Raw genomic sequence first — 19,304 nt, forward strand, 5'->3', positions numbered from 1 at the left:
TTTTTTAAACCAACATCAAAATATATTAAGTAAATGTGTAACTATAAACTCTATCAGGTAAATCCTCTTCTTCAAACACACGGAATAAAACGAATGCCACCACCACATCCACCTTTGCCTCCAGCTGTCCCACTCCACACCCCTCCTTCTGTTTCCTGGAGCACATCAAGCCTTCACATTCAGGTTCAAAAGATCCCAGAGGTTTCTTGTCACATACTGAGGCTGGTTGGTGGCATACTTCTTCAGGCTGGGGCCCATCACTTCGTCAAGGCTCTTTGCAAGCTTGGTGAGCACAGCCCTGACACTGCCGCTTCGGACAGGCAGGGCCTTGTTTCCCAAAAGGAACCAGAGCGCAGGCAGGACATAGCGGTGGACGAATTGAGGTTTCCGGGGATAAACAGTGGCCACAAGCACTGCCAGGTGAGAGAGACAAACAGATTAACAGCCGTAATGTAAACAAGTACGTTCCTTGTACCTACAAGTACCTACAAGTTTTGGTTCTTGGAAGGCTTTTCTGGCTAATATCAACAAGCACAAAGGGCCCAATGGTCCAGAAACAGGCAACAGTGGCTGATCATCCACTGAACAGCATAACCAACCTCTGAGGACCTTAATTTCTCCAAATCAGAGGCTTTGTATCCATGATAGACTTATCAAAGTGAATAATACACATTTTGTAAATAATTTCACTATCTGCTTCTGCATTACAAATGCCAAAAATGGCAAATCGCTGTTTATTTCCGTTAAGAAGTTGTCTAAACCAGCTGCTGAAGATTTTGAAATGCAGCTCAGAGAGGTAATTGAAAGATTTCTAACAAAAGGATGATTACTTTTTTTGTGACCTTTGACAAAGAATGACAGAAGTCCCGTGTGGCTGTTCCTTTTGCTTAGTGGCACACAGCAAACAGCAGTATGACACCACACTTCAAAACTTCAGCCCAGAAAAGATGTGTGTTGCTTGACAGTTTTCTTACAAACATCAGTGACTAACTGAGGTCTGTGACAGAAGGGTCCAAACTGAGGTTTTTTCCCCTCATACTTAGTGGCTTCTAATGAACAGCTGTTTCAAACTTCAGAATGTCTTAGATAATTACCCAAACCCCATTGCCATGGCATTTGAGCATCTCACGAGTTTAATGGCAATTGCCCTCACAACATTCCCTAAAATAGGGGAACAGAGAAAAATCTTACACAGGCGCCTGATATTTAACGCATTCTGCACATTCTCTCTGACGTCTGTTCTCAGCTCATTTTCTGAACTGAGCTCTATTAAATACAAACAAAAATTTACTATCAATAAGCTCCTTGCATGGCAGATTTTGCTGAGAGATCAAAATCTGAAATGGTCTGAAGAGAGCTTTGTTATCTTCTGTTCAGTAGAAACGTTATGCAGTAACTATTTATTATTTTGTAGTGGAAGGACCTTCATTTCCTCTATGCTGTTAATCTAGCATCAGTCATCAACATTTAAACGGCTCCTGACAGTACCTAAAACCAACTCTAGTAAGCAGGAAAAGGGTACCTATTTTAAAATAGGAGTTAATTTATGTTTAAATGCTATTAAACACAGTGGTCACTATGGAGCTTCAGAACAAAAAGAGCTGTCTGTTCCCACTGAATCCCAGAGAGAACATCTGCGCTTTCTAAAGTAGTTCCAATTTATGTTCAAATGCTGTATTTGAAAAAGAGATTAAAATAACTGTAAAAGTAAATTTTATGTTTACAGAGATTTACTTTATCCAAATTATCTTTAAAGGCCCTTTTATATTTGTTATGGCTAAACATGCCCTTTTGAGATTCATAATGAAGAAGCAAAGTGTATTAAACCTTGGATTAAAAGATGCTGGCATAACTAGAAGTGGATTTAGTCCTAATTAAAGCAAGGCTATAAATACTCTTCTCTAGTATATATTGAGATTATAATTTTTTCCATTCATTGGCTATTGCTGGACAGAGCAAGCTACTATTATAAATCAATTATCAGCTGTACTTCCAGTGTGTTGCACACTGCTGATACAGTAGACTGTTTGTACATCCTGAAATGAGTCCATATGATATCTGCAATACAGGCAGGGAGCCTCAGTGGGTTGGGCTGAACTGCCTCCTTCTGCCCCTAAATCCTGCCTTGCACAAAGTCCTTGCCTGTAATATGTGTGTTGAGTTTTCACCTACACTGTGACCCCCCAGGCTCTGCAGGACTCCGCCTCAAAAGTTTCCAACAGGACAACAAGAATCCTATGATGACAAAACAAACCGATCCTCAGAAATACCAGTTGCCACAATTTTTTTTCTAAAGGATGTTGGTTCGCTGTAGAACAGGGACCTCTTAGAGACCTCCATGACCTTTACTGTACTGTACTTCAAAGAGAGAAGTCAGCCAGGGTATTTTTAGGCCTTCTCTTTCCTGGAGGCGGGTCCTGAGATGCCTCAGTGAGAGCTCAGCGCTGGAGCCCAAGCGCTGTTCTTCTCTCACACACTGCAAGCCTCTGCAGAGGCCAGGCAAACCCCTGCCAAATACACCAAGTACAAGTATTTTGCAGGAGGAACAAGCTCAGGACCTTCTGGTGTTTGATAAGCGACTGCACTGTCTATTCTGAGGTATTCCCTCTAAATATTCCCTCTGAAGACTTCAAGAAGTGGAGATTAGTTGAAGAAGGCAATACCTGTGAGACGTTCAATGACATCCAGCAGAGCTTTGCCGCTGAGGTAACGCGCTCGGTGGGCAAAGATTTGCAGCAGCAATGTGTTATCTGAAAGAGAAACATGTATTTCTGCTCACTCTTCCGAGGTTATAAGAAAAAAAAAATAGTTAAAAAGGGAAGGAGGGGAAAAGGCAGAGGTAACTGCATTTTGTAAAATGAAGGAAATTTATGCCAGTTTCTGAGTCCTTTACTTCTTTCCTTCAGCTTACTTGGGAGGATTTTAAATTCAAAAAGAAAAGTTCTCATTTCACATTTGTAAATCCAGAGTTAACTGCTGTACAATGAGCTGTGTTAAAGCTTCCACATCAGGGCCCTCAAAATTTAAATCACCTGTAAGCAATGAAAATGTTTTGCATCCTGGAGCTTTGCAGAAGTGACCTCCTCCCTTGTCTAAGGAAAAGGATGAGAAGGCTCAAGAGTCCACGCATCCATTCACACTTTAAGGATAAGCTGGTGTTAAATCTTTAAACTACCTGTTGGGATCTATGGACAACACTCCAAGTTACTCTTACAAGAGATAATTGCTGCTCATTGCCAACACCATCCACTCTCAGGTGCTCTTATACTATCTCTGAAATCAGATCTCGGTAGAGAGAGAAAAACAACCTGATTTCCCAATACTTGACTGCCATATATACTTTAACGTCTCCTGTGCTGCCTGTTTTGGATTTGAGGTCTTGTTTTAATTAATAAACTGCTGCCTGAATTGGTCTGCAAGCCTCCAGTCTCACTGCTTTGATAAGCCAAGCAAAGCTTTTCTTGGAGGTAGAATGTTTGTGGGATGCACTACGATACCTCGCAGTGTCACCGGGAGTGGCACCAATAGGTAGAGTAAGCAACCTGCTTCTTTGTGAACCACTACAGAGTCAAATCCCAAAGGGGTTTTAAGTAGTACTGTGCTATTAAGTGCTCCGTTTTGCCTGAGATATAAAAAAGGTAGTCCCTAACAATCTCCTTGTGAGTGTGCAGTAATGAATCCGTTCTGCTACGCTAATTAAGCTTCTGCTTTGGTAATTACACTCTTCTCATTCATCTTTTCAAACAGACACTTCACTTTTTGTCCCACCCTCTTGCAGTATTGTCAGATGCTGTTTCACATTTGCTCTTCCTCCCCAGGGAGTTACCTTACAGCTGCTGCTTTGAAAAAAGATCTGGAGGTCTTGTGGAAGCACAAAATGTTAATTTGTCATTAATATTGGTATCTACATAGATTTTCAGGGGAACACTTGGGTTTGGGATGGGTGAGGGGGAGCTGCTTGTTTTCTTGTTTTTGTAGGAAGATAAGTATGTTAGCAGTATTCAACTTTCACTTTGAGAGTTTCAAATGCTCGGTACATTTTGAAACATTAAAGCTCAAGTAAATAACAAATTCACCCAGCAGTTACTTTTGCTGCCTTGAGAGACCTAAAGACAGAGGAGCTTTTAATAGCTACTAGAGAAAACAAGGCAACAGGCAGTCTGGTTCTTACTAACCCAGCTTTAATTCCCTGTACTACGTATCAGCTAAACCTGCTGGCCACAGGACAGGCAGCCCCGCAGTTGCTGTATTGAGCAGAGGAATCTGCTTCTCCGCACTCTCATTTTCACTGCGTTCCCCTCTTTGCTATGTTGACAACTACAGGGAAATTCCCCCTCCCCTCTCTCAGAGTGATGGTTCCTCTGGGAACCATCTGGGGCTGCTGGTCTGACTCCATGCCCTGGTGTCAGGCAGTGGCCATCTGAAGGGCATTTCTTTCATGACAGAGAACAGGGCAGGACAGATGTCAGAGGAGACAGCAAGATGTCTTGGTCCCATTGCAGTTGAGCTTGATTTGCTGATTCACCTCCACCTACAAGGTGGCTCCCTTGAGTGGGATTATGGTCCCAGGTCACAGCTAATGAATGTGTGTGGTCTTCAGCTGGGGACATCCAAACCAATGCCAGGGTTAAGGTAAACAAACTATTCAGGCACTATTGGGAAGCAAATTAGTTTGGTTTTAGGTAGAATTTTGGTCTAACAGATGGGGGGGGGTGTTTTATGTTCTTTATTTGTTTGTATGTCATTTGGGGTTTTTTTGTTTCACATCAAGTGATCAAACAATTTTCTAACCAGCTTGCATTTTTGCATGGATCATTAAAGGTGGCAGATGAGGAAGTCTCACCTAAAGCTCAGAATATGAGGCATGTCAACACAGAGCCTCGGTGCAATAGCTGGGCTCTTAGCTATTAAACTCATAGGAGCAATGGGGCAAGAGGTTGTGCTCTCTTACTCTTTGCTAGGAGCATTGAACAATCCTTTAGCGTTCTGGGGTGGTTTTGTCACTTTATAGCATATGGTATGGTTTTGCTCATGCATTTTTCCAGTAGAGCCTTCCTTCCCCCAGTAAAGCCCTAGGGTCTTGAATTTTGAAATATCTGTGATTCAGTTACCTGTTTGAACTTTTACAAATGTCCACAAAAATGAGCAGAACAAAAAATATATATCCCACCCTGTTTGCTTGAGAACCTGTCTCTGAGTAAAGCCACTGTGATAAGAGACAGATGCACCTTGCTCCTGTTCTAGCATCTGCCAGCATGGAAAATTTACAGTGACCTCTCAGAATTGGTGAGAGGGGAATGACGGAAAGCTTCATACAAAACCCTGAAGGGATCTATTTGCCACATCCTCTCTTAGCAGGATTCTGCAACTTTTCCCACACCTTCTCCCACGCACCACAAAAAAATCAGTAAGGGCCAAGAGCAGTAAAGGTCTCACCCTCCTCTCCTGCTTCATGATTAGGAACAACCCAATACTTGGAATACAGAAAGGCAGCAGGTCAGCAGATTCACTGAGTTTGCAAAGCAGCTGATGTGGAGAACTTGTTAATTTCACTTTAACACCTGCCTCTTCAACACTGAATTTTTCAGGCATATTCACCCAGTGCTGCATTTTCACAGCTGACATAAGTCTGTGTGGCAAGAGAATTTACAGCAGACCTTGGCTATAGCAATCTTGCCCCATGCAGAACAACGTTTGGAATAAGCCATCATTTACAGCTTGATTTATCTTGATTTATACTTGTTTATTCTAAAGAAGTGGGAAAGAAGCCCAGCAAGAGCAAAGAGCCTCCACCACACTTCCCCCTATGTGTTTCAAGGAAAAAGCACATTCCTTTCATCTTGTTTTAGTGGTTGTAAACTTAACAGAGTGCACATATTAGAAATCCAATTCAATAAAAACAAAATGCATGCAGTTTCCCAGGAAAAACAGTCATGACAGATGCTAGTCACTTCCCTCATGCTCTTATAGTGGAAACTTAAAATAATCCCTAGAATGTCCTCTCTGTAATAATCAGATCTATGACCCAGGTGATAAGCAGTGTCCATTCAGCTACACATCCCAACATGATACAACCGATTGGAATAAAAAGAATGCAGGCAGGACTTCATACACATCTTGCAGCAGCTGGATGTTCCCACAGACAACAACAGCCATCCACAGACTTAGCACTCACTTGGCTCTGAGATGGAGGAGCCGCAGCTGGGGAGAGTCAGTGTCAGAGGTCAGCCTTACCTAGGTGATCAATGCATGCTTCCAGCACCTTCACAGCTGCAGCATAAATCCCCAAGTGCTTTGAGTTCAGGTTCTCAGTGACTGCTGCTATCAGAGAGGTCAGGACTGGGTATAAGGCATCTCCAAGTATGGGTGTCATCAAAGCCAGTGCCTGCAGCGCCTGCTGGTTCACTTTCTTGTTGCAATCCTGAAGTCTCAGGACAAAAGCGTCAAAAATCTGTTAAGAAAACAAAGGACAGGAAATCTGGATTAAAATGTTCTTGTTTCAAGGAGAGATGTAGAAACAAGCACCCAGAAATGTAAAATATAATGTTTTCTGTTAGGTCAGCACTTACTAGCACAATTTCACTGTTTTCTTATGGGCTACTCACTGTAGTGGTTGCACCTAATGGTGGTTGGAAAGATCTTCATATTTTATTAAGAGGTTTGAGTGCAGACAGGATAGTTCATATGGTGTTTCTCTCTATATTATTTACATTATTATTTACATAAATTATCGCTACAAATCATTAAATTAATCCCATTTTAATAATGCAATATCTTTGGTGCAGAGGTATGAAAACAGGTATTTATGATACCCATTTTTCCATAAAGTTGCCTCAAGTACTGAGGGCAGTATTGATTTTGCCAAAACTGTGGCTGGATGTGATCCAAGTTTTGTTTTTATCTGTCTCAGAACCTGCATCTGGAGGAGTGCAGGGCTCTGATGAACTCTTCAGTACCCAGACCATTTGTCTAGCTAACAGGTAGACTTCTGAAGTTTAATGTGTTGTGTAGTTCTCATTAGAGCAGGTTCAGTCCCTAGACAGCCACATTATCAGGCACCATTTGCTGGAAAAGGGGAAAAAAAACAGCTGCTGGGAGGAAAAGGAAGAGATCTGTCTCTAGCCATTGTCTTCCTCTTTCCAAAGGGAAAAAAGGGCCCACAGGAAGGGTGAGAATGGTCCCAATCAGGAAAGGGATGAGGATAGAAGTAAATAGGCAGAGTTGTGTCTGCAATAGAAGAGAAAGTTTACAGGAGTATCCTTTAATTTTTGGTTTTTTTAATCAATGCATCCTGATACTTCTCCTCCACCCCAACTGATTTCTCTTCTAGGGAATAATTTCCAGCCTTTCAGTGGCTGTATTTCCTTTGTTTTAACCTAACTGGTAGTAAGATACAGCAAAAGCTACAGCAACAGGAAATTCTGTCTCATGAACAGCACCAAGAGACACCTACCAGAGAAATACAGTTGGACTGAAATTGCTTGCCCTGATGCCTGGAGTTGAATGAAATTATTTGGGGTGAGAAGAGACCAGCCTGTCCCAGACAGCTAGTAGGTAACATAAGACGCACTGTTTTAACTTTACTGGTACAGGCTTGGGAAGGGACCTAACAGGAAAGGAGCGATGGAGATGCCCTACCTACCTGGGAAATGTTAGTGGAGATGAGCTGGGGTTTGTTTTTGCAGTGGTCAAGGAGGAGCAGCACTCCCTCCATTCTTGTCTGAAAGTCCTTAGCTGTCAGGAGCTTGCAAAGCTCCTGGCGCTGTTCAGTCTCTTCCTGTGATGGGCGACGGGCTGTCTGACGGGCTGTCTGACGGACTGTCTGACGGACTGTCTGACGGACTGTCTGGCGGGCTGTCTGGCAGGCTGTCTGGCGGGCTGTCTGGCGGACTGTCTGACGGACTGTCTGAGAGGGTGGCATGGGTACATAAGAGACAGACCTTAAAATGGAAAATAAAAACAAAGTTAGACCTTTTGGTGATAATATCTCCCTTTGGTTAATTGTGAGGAATGCAACTTGAGAAGACTTCCTAATGATGTGATTTCAGCTAGATCTTTATCTGAAAAGCAGCTTTGATCTCATGACAATCATTACAGGAGACAATCTGGACTTAACATTATCACTAGTGCTTACTGAGGAAAACCAAGGCACCAAGGATGGGATGCATCTCATTTATCTTCAGGTGTCTTCCCAGGTACTCATCCAGCTTCCCTATGTGTGGAAAAGTAGGCACTACAAAGTCTAAATGCCTCATCTTATGGCAGGTGTCTGTATTATAAGGAAATTAATTGTCCTGGAGAAGTGCCTCTACAACAGGTATGGGAATCTGGATAAATAGCTCAGATGCATCTGAACAGATGAATCCTACCCAGACAGATCAAGGGGCATAACTGAAGGGATCCAGAGGATCAGTAACAGAGGCAAAAACTGAAGCCAGCCATCCCGCTACTGCGCTCACATTATTGCTTCCTTAGCAGCTGGATCCACAGCTTGACAAACCCAATGGGAACAATTCTCTTGGATCAGCCTCTCTCTGCCATGAGCACGAGAAGCTCCTAACCCCACTACTGAGGTGTGCGGTGATCTTCCTGCCACTGCTGAGCACAACAGAGCTAAATAAATCCACTCTGTTATCAGAGAAGGGCAGGTACAGGTAGCTCTCTCACCAGCATGGGGAGACAGCAAGGACCAAACTCCTATCTTGAATGCTGACTGAGGCACAAGGGAAAAAAATATGCTGTCCATCAACCAACCAATAATGGGTCTCAATGACATGAATAGCTACAGAGTCCACATTGATATGTCTCTTGACCAGAACTACCAGTACTGTTTTTGAGTCAGAAAGCAATGACTCAGACAGGCCAAACAAAATGCATAGGAAGTGCTATTTTTGGGAATGGCATCTTGGTTCTAGAATGGGACTTCTCATCAAATCACCCATCTCAAAAAGACTCCACTGAGATAATAATACCCTGATTGAAATTACTTGTCCCAAACCAAACAGCAGAGAAATGGCCCTCTCGCAGCCTCCACAACACTGTCCTCGCCACCGCACTGGATTTTCTGAACTAAAACTGGTGGGTGTCTCTTCCTCTCTCTCAATTTTTGTGGAAAACCCTCCAGAGAACTTGTGTTCAGCCTAATGTAGAAGTAGACATTTTTGATCACGAAATATTTGTGGGGCAAGGAAACAATCTCTGGTACCCCTTGTCTCCACCAGAAAGATTTTTTTGAGGAAGAGACATGCAAAGCTTGTCATGTGCTTTGTCAGATATAACAGAAGTGCTCAGTACCCTTCATTAGAAGGCAAGTTGTCCTGGGGCATCATCAAGCCATTTTTCTTAGACTCCTTGGCAGAAGGAGGTTTCTTAGACTCCTTGGCAGAAGGAGGTTCCTTAGACTCCTTGGCAGAAGGAGGTTCCTTAGACTCCTTGGCAGAAGGAGATTCCTTAGATTCCTTGGCAGAAGGAGGTTCCTTAGACTCCTTGGCAGAAGGAGGTTCCTTAGACTCCTTGTCAGAAGGAGATTCCTCAGACTCCTTGGCAGAAGGAGGTTCACATTCATGGTCTTCTGTCCCCTACACAAATATATAAAAAAACATGAATCTATAGAAGATAAAAGAGGAAATTATTTGTTTAAAACACAAATTATAACCAGGAAGGATCACTGCTACCAAGAAAGGCTTAGGAAAACATTTCCTAACTTAGAGAGGGAGATGGGCCAGAGATCCAGTGATGTCTACTATTTGTTTTCAATAACATAAGGTAGGTTATAGGTGCTACCATAATGGGCAGCAATACAAAATCCAGAATTCATTAGTCTTGTGCACAAGAATAATGCAAACTGTTAAGGAAACAAACTGGTGGGAAACATTTGGACTTTCTGGAGGGTGGCCCATTGTGTTGGGAGTTAATTTGGTTTACGCTCATTCTCCCTATCCCCGACAAAGGCACATGCCTGTCTAGAATGTAAATGAAAAGGAATGAAAAAAAATAGGGATGATTTTCCATGGGATGCTGAATTCATGAAGCTTCCTCTGGCTTCAGAGAGCATAACAGCAGGGCAGTGTTCCCAGAATACACACAATATGCGTACTAATTATGATTGCCTTGTGCATCTTTTGTATATTTGGAAATTTTTTTGGCACTAATACTTCATCTGTTGCAAAGACTCTATTACCTTCAGAAGCACTATTCTCCCTTCCTTGCTTTATTGGGGGGTGTGGGGAGTAGCATTGGGTTTTTTTAATGCTTGATGGTAGAACCATTTTCTCCTACTTTCCTTTCCTGTTTGTGGCTGATATTCAAAATACACCCACTTTCTTTCTAACTATACTAGTTCATTCACTGTCTGAAGATAAACAGGCTAAGGATCAACAGCTCATTCCCAGGAGCAAAATGATTCAGCAGAAGAAGAATGAGGTAAAGAAAGATTATATATGTTTAATCTCATATTAGCAATCTCAGTACTAGCATAAAGAAGACATTTCTCCTGCCAAGCACTTACCTTCCGCTTAATCATTGCCATAACAGCTTCCAAGTCCCGTGAGGGGGCAGACTTTTTCAAATAACTATCAAATTTTGGATGACTCATCAATAAATTCAGCATCTTCCGTCCATAATATCTAACATAGGAAAAAGAGAAATTAATACAGACTACTACTGTCTTTTCTCCCTGGCCTTGTGAATAAAGGAAGGAAAAGCGTTAATAAACTGATATTTTAAACTCATCATGTGTAATACCTGCATGAGGAGGTATTACCTCTTCAGCAAAGAGATTTACCTCCTCTTACTGCAACTGCACAATGCTACCAGCTGAACACAAGAGGAGAACATAGGGTAACAGGAAAATACAATTTCACTCTGAAACTGAGGGTATGCTTCTGTGGAAGTGGAAGATCCCATGGGACAAGTGAAGACCACCTCCTGCTTGGATGTCATGGCTTATTTGCAGTGTCTTGCTGCCATTGCACAATAATTTACTTCCCCTTAACTGACAGAGAATCTAGGACAGATGACCTCATGCTTACTATTTATTATTCTATACGACATGTATGCACATGGGCAGCTAATTGATCATGTGTTCTTCACATCTATTGATGGGAATATAATTAATAATCAGACTAATGGTTTGGTTTGGTTTTTGGTTAGTTGTTTTGGTTTTGCTACTATGAAACTTCAGCTACTGTGAAGAGGAAATTTGGACGTCATTCAGCCACAGCCAACAACATTATACAATGATTGGGAAGAAAAATTTGTGACTACAATAGGCAATTAAATCTGCAGAAGGGATTTAGAATGATTGAATATATCACTTGAAAACAGCTGGATTTTTTCTAGGACAGTCTTAACCTTCCCAGAAATAGATGTTTGGGACCATTCAGTGACGAACAGTGGCCAATGCTTCAGCTTTACATTGCACACGTAAGGTGAAACAGAATTATTTGACTGCCTAATCTGAGCTCAGCTGATCTGAATAAAGAATCATTCAAGTCACAGGAATTTGTCAATGGCCTCTCTTGCTGGACAACCTCATCTTACTCAGTACAGTCATCTCCCCAGACGTTATCCACACTGTGAAGTAACTTTTTAAATTTTACCTTCCACTCTTTTGTGGTTTTATAATTTATAGCCAGGCATCAAACAGTTTTCAAATTTTAGGAGGTGAAATGAAGATCATCACCTTGTGTCCTGATGACAGTCCAGAGCAAGATTCACCAGCGTGTGCACCAGCACCTCAGTACTGGTAACTATGCCCGAGAGGAGTTTATTGGCTCCAGTTCGCTCCATCGCAGTCAGTAGGTGTTCGGCTGCAGTCTTGCGCACCAGGACATTGCGGTGTCTGCAAACAAGGCAACAAAGACTGGGGTAGGGGGAAAAAGAGGGCCAGAAGCACAGGCCTCGGTCACAGCATGGTCCCTGTCATTGCTAGGGAAAGGACACACAAGTTCTCACTGCCATTTTAGCCACCTGTAGGTGATTTGTCCTCAGATAAACACAAAATTGGCATTGTACAGAGAGGCTACCTGCAAGTAAGAGGAAGGAATTCTACCTCCCTGGACTATTTGATACTTAATTTCTTTCCTGAAATTTAGTCTAGGAAAGAGGGAAATGAAAGACAATTTTTACTGACTCATCAGAGGGCTCCACTACACAAACAGAACTGTAGCAGTCCTGGGGCTTATTCCACCTGTTTATCTCCAAATCTGCAGAGGGAAATTTTTCACAATGAGAACAATCAGTCATTGGAATAATCTCCCCAGGGAAGTGAGTTTCAGCTGGACAGGGTGCTGAGCCACATTGTCTAGACTGCACTTCTGCCAAGTAAGGTTGGACCAGATGGTCCAGGTGGTCCCTTCCAATCTGGTACTCTGTGATTCTATGATTTAAGGCAGCATTTGCTTCAGTTATCCTATGGGAGTCAGCCTGTGAAGGCACCTATAAAGCTGCTCACTATCTCAAGGCTGACTTGCAACATCAATTTGAATAGAAAGTAGAGATCTAAGGACATGACGGTCAGACAGAGCCCACTTAGTAGGAGCTGTGCCTGCTGAGCCGCACCCAGCACGTTCTCCCCAGTGTGCTCCATGTGTTAGCAATTAGCCTCCTTATTTCTCAAGTTAATGGCATAATGATGATGCATGGCTTTTCTCAGTGCCTCTGTGGTTAGCGTTGTGAAATATCAAAAGGCACTCACTGCTAGAATAGCTATTGTCCCTCTTCCTGCAAAGCCACAAGACTATACCACCACGCATTGCAGGAACTTTTGCTTCCCCATCATTCACCACATCTCACCAGCATTGACATATTGTGGGAACAAATAGGCTGCAGGAGGGCAGAAGTAGATGCAAGAGGAAGGGAGAGAGGTTTATGATCAGAGAATCTAATCACCGAGTTCACAGAAGATGCAGGAGACAGGACCCTTCCCTCCCATCAATTCCCTTCTGCCTCCCATCCCTTCCCTCTACCGACACAATTCAAGGTGAAGGATAGCACTAAGAAAAGAATGACGTACTGGACTCCACTGGCCATGAGAGCAGTCATTGCTCGTGCAGGAGTCACACTCCCCGCCATGAGCCCCAGGGCTTCATTGGCTGCTGTCTGAATGAAGTCGTTGGAGTCCCCCATCTTCTGCAGCAAGACCCGAGCAATCTCATCCACCTTGTGGTCCATGTCCTTCTTCATGGTCCTGAAGAGATCTCCAAGAGTGTTGATTGCACAGCAACACACCTTTGAGCGGAGATTGTTCACCTGGGGAAGTCATGAGGGGAAATGTAAGAACCACCCTGTAGAGAAAATCAATTCTCCAGGTGAAAGTCCCATGAAACAACATGACTTCTCACTGTGTCCAGATGGAATATAAGAGCACAGTAAGAGCAGAGGACCACAAGTACAGGAACACACTTACTCTGACGCCAACTTCTTCTCTCTCAGGCCCACTTATACAATTTTAATGAGACTGAAGGCCTAAAAATATTGTTTAATCTAGAACTAAGTGTGCTACTCAACCCATAATGTGCACTGCTTTGATTTTAGACCTTAAAAAAAAATAAAGGCAATGGCTGTTTTTAAACTATAAAGGTACAATTCATAAAGACAAGACAGAGGAAAAGTAGTACTTTCTTCCTGTCCAAAATCGCAGCACTGGCAGTTTGAGCACTCAACGAGGAAACTGAAAATGCAGGCTCAAGTGTACAATCAGGCTAATATGCAGCATGGACTTGAAGTCCATCTACTGCTCTGCCTGGTCAGGAGAACCCCAGCTGTTGAACTCAAGGTACTCAAGCATTTTGGAGGTCACATATAATTACAGCTGCAACCCATGGGGTTTTGCAGCATTCAGGGCTGTTCTTGGGTGACCCTTGCTTCCAAAAGTCTCTCCCATAAGGGTAAGGAAGAAATAACTGAGAGTCACGTGCTTCATTTGAAAAATACTTTGAAGGACAGACCAGTATTTCTTTCTGCCAGAATTAGTTGTGCCTCTTAATAAAAGAAAACCATATAAGTGCTAGAAGTGCTTGTGAAAGCAAAATCTGGGACTGGAGTGAAACAAAAGCTGAAAGATGTCTCTGTGCATGATCATAGAAGAGAGAGGAGGAAATTTCCTCAGAAATATAAAAGTGATATAAAAATCAGATGAGCTAAGCTGAAAGGGCTTCTTGCCCTAAGCCAGATCTCACAGGGGTAGAATCTGAGTCCTGCATATCTAAACAGAAGGGTTTAAAGAGTCCAACAACACAAGGAACATTCAAGCTTCCAATGTCATTAAATATTGGAGAGGAGGAGTTGCTTTCATGGAAATAAGCTGTCCTACTGTCTTCTGCAAGCAAAGGAAAATTTAATATATTTGGCAATCATGCAGTAAGAGTACAAGTCTGTGGCCTGAACTGGCTGCTAAGTGCCAAGTTGGAAATACAGCCACAGATGTTATTAATTAGCTTAGGGTGAGACCTCTGTGTTCACTGAGAGATGAGACAGTGAAGCTGTGTGTGACTGCCTTGCTCACCCCACAGCCAGGCTGGTCTAAGCACCCAGTTGCTGCTGTGCAAAATTCCACAGGCACACAGAGTCAGCAGTTTAGTGGAAAGGGCAAATTGCCAAAAAGCAAGCAGAAAGGAAGGAGGAAAAAACATCATCAGGAAACACAGGAAAATAAATACCTGCAGTCACTCACCCAGGTTGCTGAGGAGGAGGAAGAAGTGGGAGGAAGCTGGGAGGCAAAAGCTGCAGTGTTTAATTACAGCTTGGCAGAGACTTGGGCTGTGGCAAATCACCTGCAGTTTCTGTATTTGTATATTGCATGAGAATGACACCTACCTCAAAGAGAAGAGACACAGAAGCCCTGCATGCCTGTAAATACAGCTATATTGTGCAGACAGATCATATAGATAGGTGACATAGCCCTTAGAAAAACAGTGAATAAAATAGTGATGAAGGCAGACACCCACGTAAATGAAGAAGCACGTATCAACTCTATGCTCTCATGTACAAGGTGCATAGGACACAATCGAACATAACATTCTTACCTCTTTGATAACTACCAAGGAAACATCATGAAGTTTAGAAAGAAGGACTTCTGAGTGGGAGACAGCCAGGCGTCTGATGCTGGTGAGTCCCTTCACTTTCTCCTCCCTGAAAGGCAATTACCAAAAAGATCGACTTTTCTCACCACCCAAGAACTTGGCAGCACCCTCTAAAATTACCAGGGTGTCAGCTCAAACAAGCACAGGGAGGTGCTTCTTATACAGCACTTAATTAAATTGTGGACTCGTTGCTACAGGATGCGGTCGTGTTCAAAAGCACACATAAATGCAAAAGGCAAATAGATGGTTTCAGAATGGCTGGGTTAATTTGCAGCTGTTAAACAAGACACCCTTCCTGAAATCACTGGCACACAAAGTCTCTATGTCACTGCTTCCTAGAAGCTGGAAGACTGTGCCATGTTTCTGTTTCTTGCATCCTCCCTGTACCCTGTGTCTGAGAAACAGTCCCGTCTGGCTGTTACTGGGGCGTTTTCCCTCTTCGCCATCCCCATAGGGCAATGCAGGAGGGAGAGCCTTCACTGCCACTCCATAGCTTGAGTTTGCACTCTACAATTTAGTCTTGTTCCCCACAGCCTCGCCCTCCCCTCCCCCAAAAAAGACAGCATGTCATAAAATACTCCATACCTGGGCAAGAATAGACAAAAAGCTGGATTTTCCAGAAAATCCCTACTTAAAATAACACCTACAACAGCAACATGTTATTTAAAAGTAGTAAAAACCCACCTCTTTCAGCATTTTCTTAGTGAAGGACCTGAGCTACATGAAGACATGTTACAGTCACTGGTTCACCAGGGCGGCAGGGCAGGGCTGGGCATCCACCCCCACTGGGGTCCCTGAGTGTAACCCAGACCCTGCAGCAGCTCCCTGCACCTCACAGGGCATCAAACAGGAGTGGGAAAGAGAAAGGAGAGAGGGGCAAAACAAAGTGATATTGCACAAGGAGGTGCATCATGGAAGACTTTTCATGGTTATCCCAGTGTGAATGGAGCCTTAGTGCACATATGCTGACTCAGAAATCAAAGGGAAAACCAATATCACCTGAAATTTGCTGAGTCTCCTCCTGTCTGTGTTCAATTTCAGGACACACTGTGATTATCAACAAAAACATCTTTGGCCCATATTAAGCAGTGAAGAAGAAAAAGTTTCATTCTAAAAGTGCAAGATTCCTGAAGGATTTTTTTTTTTCTTTTTACTTGTCTTCTGCCACAAGGCTTTCAGGGGAAATGACAGGCTGAGAAACTCCGTACCACATCTCAGTCCATTTCTCAGAAATAGGAACTCCCCATAGGTGCTTCTGGAACTTAGCTGCGGGAGGACCAGAGATAAATCCTTACTCAGTCCCACCCGGGCCAGTGACCTGAGGCACCCAAATCTGTAAACTCAAGACCACTTCCATCCTGCTTCTGGCTTCAGCCAGCAAATCATCTTGTTGTCAACTTTCTCTCTTCCCTGAAGGTTTCATTTGCAGCTACGTGGAGCAAAAAACCAACCTAGGAAACAGCAGGGACCTGCTGTGGCTCTAAGACTGCTATGGACCAAGGCAAATAAAAGGCTGCTCTCACATCTTTATATTGTGATTACTTTGGAGTGGTTTCAGTAGTTCCCTTGGGACATCTGGGATGTCTGGGCTCAGAGGCACTAGAAAAAAGGTTCTAACTTACCTTTACACTGAGAGGGAGAAAGACTGAACAGGGGGCTTTCTTACCAGTCATCGCTGCTGAGCCATGTGAGAGCATTGAGCAGCACCTGCTGTGCATTAGGGTAGGGTTTGGCTTCCCGGGCGTCCCCGCACTCTGGCTCATCTCTCCCCTTGGAGGAGTCCAGAGCAATGGGCGACAGTGAGTTCACTGTAAGGAGAGTGTCAGACATCAGCATTGCGTACCCCAGGGTGAGGCACCCTGCCACCGAGCAGATGGCAACCCAGTCCCCAGCCAAGATTACATATGCGCGCAAACTGGCATTGATTCAGTGGCTTCCCTGCTGTCTGGTTCATTTTTCCAGCACCCAACCATCTCACATTCATCCCCAGTTGGGCATCAGCTCCTTGTGTGAACCTGAAAATTGCACACACTGAGCCAGCTCCCACATCTGGATGGGTACCACAGCCAGCTTGCAGATTGATAGTGCTGCAGGGCTTACACTCACCAGGAGCCAGTGCTGCTCAGCAGGACTTGCTACCCCAGGAGTAAGCTCCTGAGATGTGCACATACCTCCCTGTATCACCTGCTGTGACCTGAGGCAGTGAGGACAGAGGGACCCTGTAACTTTCTGAGGAAACATCTCCAGCTGTCCCCAACGAGCACCAAGCCTGAACAACCAAGTCCTGCTGGGCTTGGTCAAATCCACAAGGAGCAAGTGCCAGGGAATAGTGATACCTGACCTGCTGAGCCTGACAGCACCTCTGTTCCCATTTATCTCAACTATTCTGGACAGCAGGCAGCTAAGTGCACATACATTTTAGCATACCATTGGGAAAGTAGTAGTTTATGGATTTCACTATTTTCCGAGCATGAGGAATATTTACTATTTCAGAGGTACCCATTGGCTGTATTTTGAAGATGCTGAGGTGAAATTTATTTGTCATCAAATGTATTTGTTTGCAAACTATGCAATGCCTAAGCTTTCTCTTGTGGAAAAAGGCAATTCCTAGTCTTGATAGTTGTGACAAAAAAAAAGCCTTCCAAATGTGAACTGAGAATAAAAATATGTAAATATAGATGCAAATTGTTGGCAAATACAGTTTCTTGATGATAAATATACCAGGTATAAGAACATTCAGATGACAAATGCATTTGTTATGAAACCTATTTATCATCAAAAGCATTGTAGGTCAAAAACTTCATGCATTGCCTGCAAAAGCTCATTTCCTAAAGTGTAGACGTAAACATCTGAGCTGTCTAAAAGTACTGAGTATAAATATTACATAGAATCTAGGCACTACTATGGACTCTGTAGTGTTTTTATGCTACCTTACGTGTTCTATGAAGTATGGAGGAACTGTAAAATCAAAAATATTCAGATGGGTACTAATTTGGATGTTACCAATACTACTATCACTGACATCAGTGACATATGTACATATGCACAAGTATGTGCATATACACAACTATATTCGAGGTGAACGGAGAGCCATGTCAGGCTAGTTCTGATCAGTTTTGAAAACTGGAGTAGCATCACTAGGAAGGAGCATTCAAAATATCATTCTTAGTTCCCTTTTTCCTAACTCTTGGTGCTCAGGATCATAACACAAGGTAGGCCACCCACAAAGGAGAGCTGAGAATCAGTATGCTCACTATCTGCTGCATATTTGCTGCAGGGAGTGAGCAGCCTGGGAGCACCAGTAACCTCTCATGTACGTCTTCTGCTACAGAGAGCCACTGTATTTGGGTGGGCTGACCAAAATACAGTCGGAAATACAGGCACTGCTTGTTCCCAGTTTGCATTGCAGGCAGTGGGATGAGAGATGCTACAAGTCGTTAAGCACTTCTAGATGCAATAGAATGAATGTATCACTTCTCTAATTTCCATGAAGAGGCAGCCCTTGCTGCGATAGTAGAAAAACTGGCTGCAGAGCCAGACAGCAGCACAGGCTAACTGACCATGGTGGTACACATATGTGCATGGTGAGCACACCCTGCCAGACAGTACTGGAGCTCAGTCCTGCAGTTACAGCTGCTTCCCAGCACCAGTGTTATGTTTTGGACTATCAGTACTGGCAAAAGCTATAGCTTAAGGCTTTACCCCTACTTCATGCAGCTCAACTTCCCAGTGGATCTGTAAGCACCAACTGCTCCAGTATCACTGAGCTGGAATGGATCCAAAGGAGGTTTGCTCTCAGTCCTCTGAACAGGCTTTGGACCTGAGATCTTACCTGTGGTTGAGGAGTGAGGCAGTTTGTGCTCCTTGTGCTACGTACTGGTGTGGGGGCTGCAGGGGAGCAGGCTCACCTGAGGAGTTGCGTGGGACGCTGCTGTTCTTGTTGATGACAGGCATGCTGGGCAGTGCGGGCCTGTTGAACCGCTTCCTCAAAGCAGTACCAGTGCTCTCTTTGCCTGTATTGCGCATGCTGGGAGCTGTCCCATTGACAGGTGGTGGGCCAAAGCCTGCAGAGACCAAAAAGGATCTTGTTAAGAGGAAACATCTGAACAGGGTGGACTATCCCTCAACAGGGGGCTTGGAAAGGGCTAGAAGTCTTGCTGGAGCTGGGTAACATCTCTTTGTTATCCCAGACAATGATCACACAATGTGGTGATGCTTTCC

General features: G+C 43.6%; 1 protein-coding gene across 1 annotated transcript in view; it reads right to left on the bottom strand.

The window, feature by feature from the left end:
* The window catches only part of LOC136099678 (TOG array regulator of axonemal microtubules protein 2-like), a 35,891-nt gene continuing 16,587 nt past the window's right edge, over positions 1-19,304 (bottom strand). Inside the window, exons 9-21 of the mRNA XM_071805911.1 lie at positions 18,992-19,147; positions 16,750-16,891; positions 15,027-15,132; positions 13,016-13,251; positions 11,684-11,842; positions 10,508-10,625; positions 9,536-9,578; positions 9,295-9,355; positions 7,904-7,940; positions 7,643-7,834; positions 6,235-6,451; positions 2,664-2,750; positions 1-413 (exon numbers count right to left, since the gene is read on the bottom strand). Of these exons, the coding sequence (XP_071662012.1) occupies positions 166-413; positions 2,664-2,750; positions 6,235-6,451; positions 7,643-7,834; positions 7,904-7,940; positions 9,295-9,355; positions 9,536-9,578; positions 10,508-10,625; positions 11,684-11,842; positions 13,016-13,251; positions 15,027-15,132; positions 16,750-16,891; positions 18,992-19,147 (1,802 nt within the window). The 3' untranslated portion in view covers positions 1-165. The remainder of the gene's footprint in view (positions 414-2,663; positions 2,751-6,234; positions 6,452-7,642; positions 7,835-7,903; positions 7,941-9,294; positions 9,356-9,535; positions 9,579-10,507; positions 10,626-11,683; positions 11,843-13,015; positions 13,252-15,026; positions 15,133-16,749; positions 16,892-18,991; positions 19,148-19,304) is intronic.

This window comes from Patagioenas fasciata, chromosome 3, assembly GCF_037038585.1.
Source record: "Patagioenas fasciata isolate bPatFas1 chromosome 3, bPatFas1.hap1, whole genome shotgun sequence".
NCBI classification, from domain to species: domain Eukaryota; kingdom Metazoa; phylum Chordata; class Aves; order Columbiformes; family Columbidae; genus Patagioenas; species Patagioenas fasciata.